The sequence below is a fragment of the Lemur catta genome, chromosome 15 (assembly GCF_020740605.2).
Source record: "Lemur catta isolate mLemCat1 chromosome 15, mLemCat1.pri, whole genome shotgun sequence".
Classification (NCBI taxonomy): domain Eukaryota; kingdom Metazoa; phylum Chordata; class Mammalia; order Primates; family Lemuridae; genus Lemur; species Lemur catta.
In genome coordinates, this window is record NC_059142.1 from 18,585,954 (window position 1) to 18,600,772 (window position 14,819).

Consider the following 14,819-nt stretch of genomic DNA (forward strand, 5'->3'; position numbering starts at 1 on the left):
AAACACTATATTTTAGTTAATCTCAAATTAGCTCAATATTAACAATCCAGGGGTTAAAAAGCTGTGCTATTTTTCTCGCTGTCTTCTATTCAATAGGGTAGGTAATTTATACTTTTAAAAATGATACTTAAAACTTTTTTTAAATTAAAAGAAATATAAATCCCAGCCCATGAGCATTCCCTCCCATCCCCTATTAGCCTTCTGACAAGTCACTTAAACAGTGTTTTAAACAATGGAACTGGATTAGATGGTCTGCTTCCCCATATGGGGCTAAAATGTGAAGATTTTCAAAAGATCTCACCTTTTGAAGCTTCATACAAGGTCCAAGAGAACTACCTACATTTATGTGTCTGTGTGTAGGAAGAGCTGTAGTTATATAGACCACAATGTAGAAATAAACTTAAGCACCTGCATCAAACAGAACCTAAAGTAGAATCACCTCGCACCCAGAACACAGTAGGCCACTTCACTGGGCAGACAGGTGAGCCAATTAGACTAGAAAGACTAGAAGGTTTACGTCTTTATCAGGTAGTTCACTTACCCATATCTTACTCATTTTATAACCCCAACATCCACAACAGTGCCTGAGGTTCAGTAGTTATCCAGTAGATAGTAAATGAATAGAAACACACTTCATCTTTATGAGAATAAAGTTGCTTTAAAAAACTGAGTAGACACTCTGTGTACTAAAATTACTTTATTACAGTTGATTTTTTTAAACATTTCCTTTGCTATGATACAAAGGATACTTACAAACAAAATATTACATATGACCTTGTTTTCGCTCTTATGTTCTGACAACTTGGTAACAGCTTTAAATGCACAATCTATACAATTAATACAGGTTATATATGAACTATAAGGTATGCTGAACCAGAAGAATACTGACGATATACTGTACAATAAGCCTTACCAGTTAGTGCTGTGGACCATTTCTACCAAAAGGAAAATGCACATCTGTACAGTCACCTTTACCAGCTGGTGCTGACAGTGAGGGAGAGGCCTCTTTCCCATTGCAACCCTTGATAAGCCTCCACTGTGGGTGTCTGTTTGGTCCGAAAATTGAGAGGACAGTGTGTATTTAAAATTAGTCATTAGTAAAGTGGTAGAACACCACACTTTCAACATGATACTCTCTCACCCAAAAATCAGTCCCAGTTTTAAAAGACCACAAGTCCTTTGTCCACTATGAAAACCCTACAGGCTCAAGGGCTTTGGGAGATGAGAAGATGAAGGCTGCCAAAAAAGGAGGCAAGAAACCAAGCCAAAATCTAGGTCTTGCAAAATCATCATTTTTCCCTTCACCAAAGGGAACTAGAAATGTACAAATTCATTGATGAACCTCAATGATAACGTATCAGTTAGCTGATAACCCTCATTTTATCTGGACCCCGACTTGTGGGAATAACTGAAATAGACTGTGGATAATATATACCACTTTTGGAAAAGAACCTCTAGCTTAGTTAAGATATTCCCTTTAGCCACCAAAGCTGGTCCTGGGCTATTACAGGTGTGCATTCATCTCTCAATGGTCTACTCAGAAATGATAAGGTTACAGCTTTTTTTCTTTTCTTTTTTTTTTTTTTTTAAATAAAAAAGCAATTGACTGAAGCATTTTCTTTTTTTTTTTTAGGTAAATAGCAAAAATAAAAATAAAAACCAACCCTGGCATTTGCACAAATAATGCAAATGGAGTGATATGGTCTTTAAAGGAAGGGGTTAGTAGAAAGAAAGAGAGAAGTGAAGAAAATCCAGAGAAGATGATGTATTAATTTCTTTCTTTTAAAAAATTTCTACATGTGCAAAAAAATCATGCTGTTTGAGGAAAACAAAGAGAAATGAGTACATAAAACTAAAAACATAAATAATATGTTTGGGTGACTGGTAAAAGCAGAAACCAATCTGGGTTACAAAAAGGATTATACATTCAAGATGCTCTTAAACCCAGTGGGATAACTTATGTTAAAACTGTGTTAATAGTTACGTTAAAAAATCTCAAGTTTGTTTTTAAATCTTCACAATACAAGCAAAGCTGTTTTAAAATATACACTATACATATTTCTCAATAGTCTCTCCAACCTCATTAATGCGCATTAGGCTTTTTCATATACTAAAACAAGCGGGTTCTGAAAGCTAAATTGCTCATAGTAACCCATCCATTATTTAAATGTTTGTCTTAAGTTGGGTTAAAAATTTTAGCAGACTTACATAAATAGGATTTAGCAACACAAGTGTTAATTTTAAAAACTCTAAAGCATTTACAAATTATCAGGTTGGAACAGTCTGGGGACGTTATGTGCACTATACTTTAAAATGTTATTTACATCAGACCATTGCTTTTGTAAAAATTTCCCTAAAAAATAAAAAACAAAACAAATTTGGAGAATTAACCTGTTCTAGCAAAAAAAGACCATAAAAGGAAAGGTAAAGTAAGATTATCTCCTAAGAGGACCCCCACACATCCCTCTCTTCACTTGGGTTTTACCCTATGAAACCACCTGCAACTCCTAACAGGCTGATATATCAAGTATCAAGATAATGGTAAAATACCTTTTCAGATAAATTACTGGCCTTAAGTGGACTTTTTAAAAATAAATGTTTTCCCACCTTACGTGTCTGGCTTGGATTTTTGGGACACGTTCATTGGAGGGGCACTCTAAGTAGGCACAATTCCCATTTAATGTGGAATAAAAGGTATAAAATGCTGTTAGGATGAAGGGGTGGTGGTTTCTTTGATAGTATGAAATGCAAGAAAGGACAACACCACATTTAGAATGGACACCAAAAGACAGCTGTCTGGCAATACACCAGAGGCAGCCAATATCTTAATAAACTATATATATATACTTGTCTATGATTGAAGAAAAAAAGGGTTAGAAGGGTTCCAATATCCCCTAGGTTTTTGGATATGTGTCAAATGGTTACACAGACCAGCCAGAATCTGCAAATGTTAGGCAGTTATATCCTTTTAAATCACATAATTCACTTCATGACCATGTGCAATTTATACTAACAATAATGTTCATGCCTAGGTAATGTATTTGGGGCTCAAAAAAGCAAAATGTGCCACTGAGAGAAACCTGTTCCCATATAACTGGTCTTCATGCTTTCAAGTGGCCCTAATATACCTTGGATACTAAGCCAAGCCATGCAAAAGCAAAGAGTACACACTTTTCATTAACACTGGTATCTCATTTCTAAACCACTGACCTCAGAGTTGCCATAGAAACATATAACACAAGTACTGAAAGCACACAATTGAGGGTTCATGAGTTTCTAAGAAATGCATTTCCCTCATCTATGTTTACCAGTCTTTAATACTTTGGCTACAAGGCATATCAGAGAAAGGGAGGTTAAGTGGGGGTAATGACAAAGGAACATATGTGGTTCTGGAAATAGGAAAAATGTTCCAGAAATGGGATCGATGTGCCTGCAATAAGTACAGTTCATTTCATTTGAAAATTCAGTTAAAGAGCCCAATAAACAGTTCCAAACCATGTTATCACCTGCATAATTTACATAAACATTAAAACACTTGCACTTTAAGACAAAACACACTTCTGTAAACATGGCCACTGGGGGAGGGAGGCTCCCTACCTCATTTGAGGACATGTGATCATTTATATTAAATAAAATTATTTCACTTCAAAAGATTTCAAACCTGATCAATGATTAAGCTTCATTTCCCCCTGTTTAACAACATTTAAGCATTAATTCTAAAAATGTCACCTAGGATGGTTTCAGGGTTAGATGCTAGGACCACAACTTGCAATGACAGCAACTCCTTGCTAGCTGGCACAGACCTATAAACTTTAGTACAAAAACAAAAAAATACAGAAACTAGGTCAATTTGTTAGCTACATATTTACAGATAATTACATGATTTTTCACTCACAACTGCTAAAAACTATGAGTGAAAGAAAACTGTGCAGGTTGAATTACCCGTACTTTGGGGGGAATTCTTGGGCATCAAGATACCCTTTTTCATTCATTCAGAAATCTTCTCTCCACTTTTTCATGACAATCTACCTACAGATGTTCAGATTAGTATATCCAGTGGGCATCCTGTTGTTTCAGTGAGGATTAACCTTTTTCTCTATTTAAAGAAGAACCCCTTGTACATTTAAAAACAAAACAAAAAAACAATACAGACACATACACAAATAAATCTCTGAAACTTCAAAAAGTTTAGATTGCTGGGAAATAGTTAACAGTGACGGTGACATAGAAAATGGCTCCCCGTTTTAATTCTCTGCCTTTATTTTCTTTATAAAGATCATCTATCTTTGGGTGGATGGGAAGTGCAAGTTTAAGAAACCTACAACATGCAGATAAGGTGCATAATCATTCATATATTTCTTATAAGACTACCATTAAGCCAGATGGGTTCTCTTCCCTCATATGAGTGAAATTTTGGAAATCTGGCTACAAACAAGGAGGAAAAACTTAATCAATATGACTTTAAATGGGGCTACCAGAATTCAGTAGAAAATATAAATGCATAAGAGTTCTCAGCTTCACTTTCTTTTTCTAGACAGTGTTTAACAAACTTACTTCTTTACAAATTAAGTCATTTCCAATGTAGACCTACTGTAGTGATTTCATAAAAGTGCAGACAACATAACCAGACACAGCAAAACAGACTTCAATCAGTAGTCCTTGCATACAAGAGGCAAGTCTGTGAAGTGTACAGCACACTTTTCATCCTTTAAGGAATCTGAGGATGGGAGATTTCCAGTTCTTAACTAAGAGTGAGTGAGTGCCTTTTAAGAGGCACAACCTGGTTGGGGGAACTATCATATTAAATGGGGGAAAACAAAATAGAGAATTTTTCTTTCTTTAATAATGGTCTATATTTTGGTAAGCAGCTCAAAGATGACAGCCCAAGTTTTGACATTGCTCTTAGAGAAGGCATTCTATTTAAGAAATAAGAACCTCTTCTTCCATCATTATAGGAGATTCACTTATACACCTTAAATATATTATCTTCTGACTTGAGTACACAATAGGACATTTCACATTGTGAGCATGGGACAAAACACAGGACCATATAAACCTCCAAGGAAAGAGCTGCTGTTATTGGCCAAATCTCTGCTTGAATAGTAGTGGCTCAGAAAGGGTGGAACGTGCACAAAGAACTTACTATTAGCAAGCAAGGAGAGGCAGCTAAAGGGAGAAAGCCCCTCACACCAATACCAAATCCTTCTCTCCCAGTGGCCATTTCCTGTTGATTTTATAGTTTAGGAGAACCTTAGATGCTTTAGCAGTAATTTCTTTCTTGGTTCTTTTGATCCTCAGCAAAATACATAATTATTAGTATTAATGGAGTAAAAAGAGTAAGAGGATCAATGGCATCATTACTAAGAAATACACATGGAAAGTATATATTGTATGATTTATTGATTCTTTTTATCATCTCTGCAGAGGAATCGCCACCAGTGTTCTTACTTTCCATGGTTCATTTCTCTCTGCATCACTTATCTTTTATTGCATCACAACACAAACTCACAGGAACACTAACTGGCTCCCTCCCCAGCACTATTTTACTGCATTGCAACTTACGATTCCATATTTTACTTAGCTTTCTTTCCATTCACACAAGTGCTAAGAGGGGATTAAAAAGGAAAAGATTGCATCTAATGACCACCTTCTCACAAATGTCAACCCAGAGTACTCATTCTTAAGAAACACATGCATTCTTGCCTTAACTGAGGACTGAAATAACAAAACCAAACAAAAATAACACAACCTTAAGTGCCCTGATGGAAATGTACAATATGAGTTACATCCATCTATCTATACACACATATACACTCATATGTATATACAATATATACATACAAATGATATTAGCTATACCAAAAATGTGCATATTTAACACAGTTTTAAAAAGCCAGTAGATAATGGTATAATACAATTTATTTCCACTAGTGAATGGCACAAATGGAGAAATGCAAAGGAGGTGTTTCAAGTACAAATGAAGTCATTTTTCACAGGTGAAAATAAATAGTATTATTCCAGTGTCCAACACAATGTATTCTATAAAAGTTTAAAATGCCAGACATTTAGTACTTACAGAAGTAGAAAGTCACTGAAGTCTGGCTTATGGTCTGAAAAAGACACTCATAGAGTTTTCAATTTTTGAAAAGGGGATGAGAAAAAAACTGGTGGAAGTGGGAGGGAGTGTCCAGGACAGTTTCTTTAGTGTATTGGATGGTGTTTACCTGATGTCTAGGAAGCCAAAAATCATAATGACTATGCTAAAAAGTTCAGTTTACCAATAAATCTTTGATCTAGAGTACTAAGTATATTGCAACTGTGGTGTGGGTGTGGCTTCAAATGCAGAACTCTTTATCTTCAGGTATAGAAATGACTACTAAAATGGCAGCTCTGAATAAAAATAATAAACACATTTTTCAACTAACATTATTTGTATAATGAAAATACTTTCAGATACCATAATTTGGAGTTAGAGCTGACTTTAATAAGGGGAAGAAAAAAAATACGTGCAAAGGGAAGGGAACCCAATTCGGAATAATATATTTCAAGGTATGAGGCTTTGCATTTTTAAAATGCAAAAAACAAAAGAGATTGAACACAAGAAATTTTTTACTGCCAGGCTCTGGATACCAGATATAGCATTTATGACTTCTGATATGCTAGAGAAATTTCCCATACTTTTAATTTCCTTAAACACATATATGAGTGAACAGCAACACTGGGAAGGAGGTAGTGTTAACTTGATCAAATCTTGACATTTGCACACTGATTCAGAAAGTGCTTGCTCTTTCTTGAGGATATCCCAAAATCTTTCAGAATTTCCTACTATGAGCTTTTGCTCTGTGATGTTTCCGACTATGTATGAGATTCCTCAGAAGCTAGATCTCACAAACACACACAAACCAATTAATTTGAATCATTTTTGCAAACTATATATATTTTAATTAAAATAAACTTAATGGTATAATCCAGGCATAATCATGACCTACATGTAAAACTGGTTGTCAAACAAATTAGATACAAAGCCCTACTGGATAGACATTTGGAGTCAGTATTCAATCATGCTTTTATAAGTACATATGATCTGAATGGACCCAGTAACTCAATTTAAGTCTACAATTGGATTTAAAAATGTATCACTGGTAGTATTTCTGGTTTTAAGGAGTTTTGTATGCAAAACTGATCTGCTTCCCTATTCTACCCCTCCAGTAGTATAGAGGCCAGATCTATGAATAATTTTTTAAAGGTGTCAAATTCCATTATATTATTGATATTTTATTAAATCTTAAATCTCTTATTTTCCTCCAAATAGGTAGATTTCTCAATTTGTTTGAAACACTGTATAATATTTGAATGCAAAAAAGATGAGATGACTAAAAGCCCCTTCATTAGATATGACAAGTACATGTCATATTTACCTAAAAAGTGGTGATCTGGAGCATGGCCTAGAGGACAATACACCAGAGTGCTACTTGAAACACTGCCTAAAATTGTGTGTGAACTCTATTGTGATCTTGGTTTTTAAAAGATTTATATTAAAACATTAATTTTCTTCCAGTTACCTTCAAATGAATGTTGGAAATGCCTAAAGGTGGGGATTCATGGAGACTGAACTAACATACCTGGGGAAGACTTGAAATTTGGTTAAAAAACCAAGACTTCAATAGTGATAGATTACTATTTGGTCATTAGTTTGGTCTAGGCGAAGAGTATCGTTGAGAGGGACTTAAGAGAGTACTACCTTGGAGCCCTCTGACTACATGAAAAGCAGGATCCAGAGTTAGCAGCAAGAGATCTTCAAGACAACTGGGAAGGGAGCAGGACAATAACTTTTAAGAAACTCTGATCTGTTGCTGAAAAGGACATTTTTTTCCTTCAAGTCATATTCACAGTTCCCCAACCACCTCCAACTCAGTTTCCACACAAGCAATGGAATAACAAGTAACATCCGACTTTTAGCATTGGGTTCATCCTTCATTGTAAAACAAAACATCAAAACAAAACAAAACATGCCCCCCCCCAATGTTAGCTTTTGTCAAGAGATTTCCTGACCACTATAACTTACTTTTACTTTTTTTTTTTTTTTTTTTTAAATTGGCCAAACTTCCTAGTTCCTTTTCAGTAGTACTTTAGCACTGAGGCTTGAGACTTGTGGAAGTGGTGTTTCCTACTGTGTGATGTTAACATGATGCCAAATGGTCACTAAGTCTCAATGAACTAGAAGTTTGTAAAGTACTGCAGCAACAAAAACAGTAATTAAAAATAGAGGACCTGCACATGCAGCAAGATCTACAGTGGTGATGAGGATTAGTCAGCAGCTGGTAAAGTCATTGGCTCAGTGGCTCCTGGTTCACTATGGCAACTAAACATTTAAATAATTGGCTATTCTACTTGTAAACAGGAAATCCCATAAGCCAAAGGGGATAATCAAATTATGTCTATGTAGTGTGATGAGAAGTCTCAATAGATGGCATTTTGCAAATATGGCATCATTCAAATACCTCTGGCATTTGATTTGTATTGGCTATGTTTTTGTACAAAGTAAAAGTACTGTTTGGGGTCTTGGGAGTTATAAAGCTTAGCTAGGATGAGATATCACAGTATAAGCAACAAAACATCAGGATATGTAGGCTTTATCTCCCCTCACTATGCTGCTGGATATACTCATCATATGAACTTTCAGGGGCCCCTCTTACCCTTCTGGTTTTCCCCACTGAAAGCTCACAGGTTTGTTATGCAATCCCCACACAACTTGTGATCTCCTCAAGCACCCCCATCTCACCGTGACACAAAGAAGGCACAATTGAATGGACAAAAATCACTGACAAACCTATGATTCATTCAGGAAAAAAAACTGAGTTGTTTTCTACCCTCTGAAAAAGTCAATGCAATCCTTTAGTGCTCATGGATTTCTTCTTCTTCTTCTTCTTCTTTTTTTTTTTTTTTTACTTCAAATGAGGCTGAGAAGTCAGACCAATTTAATAAAAAAAAAACACATTAGCGAGAGGATGCAGAGGTGTGTTCCAAAAATAACTTATTTCAGAATATGCTGCCTGCTGTGGGTGGCTCATAAGAATTTGGGATATGGAGAAAGGCTTTCGATTTTTTCACAAACTTCTTAGGATACAGACACTCAAAAGTGATGACTCAAGCCACTTTGCTGCATTTTATTTTTGCAGTATTCAGAAAATACCCCCTATCTAGCCAATTTCTTTTTACCACATGCATAAGATATATATATGCGCCTGTGTGCGTGTGTGTGTATATATATATACACACACACACACACGCATATTTTTAATATCAATTCCACTTTTCAAAATTTCCCCAAAAGTTAAAAAAAAAAAAAAAACCCGGCAGCCAAATACTATGACATCCCAATTAGTAAACACAAAACAGAACGCTTTACAAAAATGAATAAAATATACCATATGCACTCAGCTTCCACACTGTAGTACCCAAGTGAGGAGGCTGCTGTGACGATGTCTGTAGGCAGTTTCTTTTGGCAGACAGCTCCAGCGGAATTGCCACTCTCAATTATTAGGTTATGTATAAGACATGTGTGACCCATTGGATATTTGTGAAGTGACACTCGTGCTTCTGCTCATGCCCTGCTCTGTCCGTCCCCCAGAAGCTGTCCGCCTTAGAGCCTGGGGGCTATTGCGGACTCCCATACTGCTACCTCGAGGTACCCCTTGCATTGGCCCTGAGGGGTGACCCCACGGCTGGGGTCCACCTTGCATTGGATGGCCCCAAGCTTGTGGTGGGCCACCCATGGGATGACCCCAGTGAGGTCCTGGACCCCCAGTAGGATTGTGAGACCAACCAGAAGCTCCCGGGTAGCTGTGGCTGAATGCCTCAGGGGAGAGATTAGAAAGGACCATGTTACTAAAACCTAGTCTCATGCTTTCAGAGTCAAAAGCTTCAATTTCTCTGGCTTGACGCTCGAGCAGGCTTCGTATTCGTTCCGTGCGTTCATTCTGCAAAGCCAACATCTCTTCTTCAATCTATTGGATGAAGGAAGCAAAAAGAAAGCCAATTTATTTTTTAAAAATCTAAAATTTAGGAAGCAATAATTACTCAGCTTTGAAGTGGTTATTTTGTGGATATACATTTAAAAATCAAAATAGATGTACTGTAAGAATCAGTATAATTTATATTTTTAAAATGTGTAAAATCAAGGTAATAAACTATTGAAATAATAGAGTAATAAACTCTAGGTAAAAAGCAAAGGTAATAAACTCTATTAAAATAATAAATCAAGGCAATTATCACCAATGGCTGCTAAATCGATTAGATAAAAAGTGTTGGAAAATGAAAAAGGGTGAAGGGAAATCAATATTATCAGATACCAGACATATCATATGTCACTCTAATAAAATAAATATTGGTGTAGGAATAGACAAATAGATTAATAAAACAGAAATATAATGAATATCCCAATTTGTAGGTCTTTTTTTTTTTTTTCTTTGAGACAGAGTCTCATTCTGTTGCTCTGGCTAGAGTACAGTGGCATCATCATAGCTCACTGTAATCTCAAACTCTTGGCTCAAGCGATCCTCCTGCCTTAGACTCCTAAGTAGCTGGAAGTAGAGGCGAGTGCCACCACACCCAGCTAATTTTTTCTATTTTTAGCACAGATGGGGTTCTTGTTCTTGCACTTGCTCAGGCTGGTCTCGAACTCCTGACCTCAAGTAATCCTCTTCCCTTGCCTCCCAGAGTGCTAGGATTACAGGCGTGAGCCACTGCAACTGGCCCAATCTGTAGATCTTTACCTCCGGACAAAGCAGTAGTTAATTCAGTGGGAAAAAGATGAATTTTTAGGCCGGGCGTTGTGGCTCACGCCTGTAATCCTAGCACTCTGGGAGGCCGAGGTGGGTGGATCGCTTGAGCTCAGGAGTTCGAGACCAGCCTGAGCAAGAGTGAGACCCCGTCTCTACTAAAAATAGAAACAAATTATCTGGCCAACTAAAATATATATAGAAAAAATTAGCCGGGCACGGTGGCGCATGCCTGTAGTCCCAGCTACTCGGGAGGCTGAGGCAGTAGGATCGCTTAAGCCCAGGAGTTTGAGGTTGCTGTGAGCTAGGCTGACGCCACGGCACTCACTCTAGCCCGGGCAACAAAGCGAGACTCTGTCTCAAAAAAAAAAAAAAATGAATTTTTAAACAAATAATAGCATAACTGGCCAACTATCTCAAAGGAAATAGAAATGGAGGCCCATCTTAACACTGTATACCAATATATATTCCAGATGTACCATATCCTTAGGTGAAAAATAAAACACCATGATAACCTCACTGAAAGTTAGGAGATGATTTATACCTAGAAATTAGCAGTTGGGTGGCTATCACAATCAGTTCTGGAAAACTGGAAGGCATTACAAATGAATACAGTTGATTGTATATATAAAAAATTATACAGAAAAATACATAATAAATGAAATTAATAAAAAACAGTTGGAGAACTTTTTTTATGGATGGTCATTTTAACAATACCTGAACTCATGGATCAACATTAGTAACACTTAAAAGTAGGACAACTAGACATTATATATCTCTTACTGTGAAGCAAAAGGAAATACACAGTAATCCTTATGAAAAATTCTCGTAAAAAACTTAAAAAATTGAACCTAAATATAATCACACCTCTGGATCTAACTACCAGTTTACAGGAAATACGAACTAGAGGAGAGAGGAAAATATGAAATGATATCACAAAGATGCAATCAGCCAAATCCAGAATGTGCAAATTTCTGGGGCAAATGATCCAATCTACATTTTCAAAGAAGGGGAGTACACTATTACAGAGCAAAATACTTAAAAGACAATTAACTGGCCAGGCATGAGCCACCGCGCCTGTAATCCTAGCACTCTGGGAGGCCGACGTGGGAGGATCACTCAAGGTCAGGAGTTCGAGACCAGCCTGAGCAAGAGCGAGACCCCGTCTCCATTAAAATAGAATGATCTGGACAGCTAAAAATATATATAGAAAAAAACATTAGCTGGGCATGGTGGCACATGCCTGTAGTCCGAACTACTCGGGAGGCTGAGGCAGAAGGATTGCTTGAGCCCAGGAGTTTGAGGTTGCTGTGAGCGAGGCTTACTCCATGGCACTCTAGTCTGGGCAACAGAGCGAGACTCCGTCTCAAAAAAAAAAAAAAAAAAAAGACAATTAACCAAATGCAATGTAATAAACCAACTGCAAAGAAGACATTTTTGAGATCATAGGGGAAATTCATAAATGGACTAAAAAATAATTACTAATTTTGTTAGATATCACAATCGAATTATGGTTATGTTAGGAGTAAAATGATGCTATACCGGGATTTGCATTAAAAAACAAATTATAGACAAAAGGTGTGGGTGTGAAAGGGGTGAGAAACAGATGAGAAAAAAATTAGCAAAATTTTTGAAGTTGGATGATAAGTACTTACGGATTTCATTGTATTGTTCTCCCTACTTTTGCACATGTTAGAAATTTTCCATGGTAAAATGTTTTTTAAAGTAGGAAATAAAGAAAATTTGTAAAGGTGCATTAAGTCATTGCTCTCTGCAGAAATCTAGCTCAAAAAACATGTTTATTTATTTAATTTTATTTTTTGAAGCAGGGTCATGCTCTGACATCCAAGCTAGAGTGCAGTGCTGCCATCATAGCTTACTGCAGCCTCAAACTCCTGGGCTCAAGTGATCCTCTAGCCTCAGCCTCCCAAAGTGCTAGGATTACAGCCATGAGTCACAAAGTGCAGCAACAAACACATTTAGTTTTTATTTATCAATTTTTTTTAAATGTCCTTTAAAAAATACACATTTTAGCATGGGAAGCACATACAAATAAAAAATTGCTAAGGACTGTGGTACGGTATAATAACATGTCTATAACGTATAGCAGAAATACAAAAGTATAGAGTGATTCACTTTATAGGGGAGGGAGTATGGTGCACAGAAGTTTCAAAGGAGATGATATAGAGACTGGATTCTGAAGGAGGAGTAGTTAACCAGGAACACAAGGAAATGTGCAAAGGCATGGAGAAACAATAAAATAAGAAGTCTTTGGGAAATTATGAACAGGCCAGAATGGACTAGAATAAGAAGAGTTTGAAAATTATTATTCTAAGTATCCGAGTGTTGTAAAAGAGGTAGGAAGACATTTTATGTGAAGGTTGAAGGACTTAGATTAAACATGAATTATTCTTCTGAGGAAAAAACACCAAATTGTTAATTGTGGTGATTTCTGAGTGGTGGGATTAAAGACAATTTTCTATTTTATTTATTTATTTATTTTTTTGAGACAGAGTCTTGCTCTGTTGCCTGGGCTAGAGTGAGTGCCGTGGTGTCAGCCTAGCTCACAGCAACCTCAAACTCCTGGGCTTAAGCGATCCTACTGCCTCAGCCTCCCGAGTAGCTGGGACTACAGGCATGCGCCACCATCCCCGGCTAATTTTTTCTATATATATTTTTAGTTCTATTTTTTAGTAGAGACGGGGTCTCACTCTTGCTCAGGCTGGTCTCGAACTCCTGACCTTGAGCGATCCACCCGCCTCGGCCTCCCAAAGTGCTAGGATTACAGGTGTGAGCCACTGCGCCCAGCCCTATTTATGATTCGCTATATCTGTCGAGTTTTAAAAAATTGTTTTAACCTGCCTCAGGGATGCAAATAAATAAATAAAATTAAAAAATTGTTTATTTGTAAAATAAACATCCCATTATTTTAATATCTACATATAAAATATCCAATTAATATAGAATTAAATTTACAAATCTCTAAGGACTCAAGAACTTAAAATTTTCTTTTAAATATTTTATACATAAAAATGTCAAAAGTTCATTCACTAAAAATATTTATTTTAACAGATATTGTGCTCAGCATGTAATGGATCTGAATTCCTTGCATATTACTGAAGGGAATTTATGATAAAAAATTAAACACATTAATTCTTATCAACATTTCATAATAAGTATTGCTTCAATTCTGTTTGCTGCTAAGTTTTGTCATGTAAAAAACCGAGGAATCTTTTCAATTAAATAAAATCAAAACTGAAGTTTGTGACAGGTTGCGTTAATCCTTATTTCTTGTAAAACATGTTATTTATTATCACAAATTGGGAAAGTGGTTTCACTGAGCATGTAAAAATTACCATAATTAAAATTTTGGGCAGGCTCTCCTAAACTGTATTCTCTGAAACCAAATGTGATCTTTTTGAGTGAATATTTTCACTTCCATAAAGAAAAGTCTCGTAAGATGTTCCAAATGTTAATTCTCACCTAAAAACACTATCAACCATGATGTTGATACTATGTGAAATATTGAGAGGAAATTAAATGACATGATAAAACAAAAAAAGCTCATTTTGGAAATACTACTACTTTTCATATATGTATAAAATCCACATAGAATTGAACATTAATAGTTACCTAGCCAAAAATTCAATGTAAATGAAGGATGAGGAAAATTGAAACAAGACTTCACGTACACATGAGGCTCACTTTACTGGTGTCTCAACCTACATGGATAGTATTTGGTTCACTTAGAGGCTGACAGGAATCTTCAAACAGAACTATTTTGTTCATCTAGATATTCACTCTGGTTCCAATTCTATTTATTTTCAGACTGATAATAAAATCCCATTTCTTATCTGTACAACCAGTAAGCACAAAGTGCAGAAAATACAGCTATTAAGATTTTTCAGTTTTTGTAGAGAGGGTACATGATTTTGACGATTGCCAATTGACCCCAGCCTGCCTTGTAGTAATGTACTTTACCTGAAATTAGCCCTAAAAACCAAGTAACATCTCAAAGCACTAAGATTTATTATTTAT

The 14,819-nt window shown here is 36.2% G+C and overlaps 1 protein-coding gene across 1 annotated transcript in view; it reads right to left on the minus strand.

Annotated features, from left to right (window-relative positions):
* Positions 1-680: 680 nt before the first annotated feature.
* Positions 681-14,819, minus strand: part of TAOK1 (TAO kinase 1) — a 130,518-nt gene continuing 116,379 nt past the window's right edge. The window contains exon 20 of the mRNA XM_045525309.1: positions 681-10,007. Within this exon, the coding sequence (XP_045381265.1) occupies positions 9,546-10,007 (462 nt within the window). The 3' untranslated portion in view covers positions 681-9,545. The remainder of the gene's footprint in view (positions 10,008-14,819) is intronic.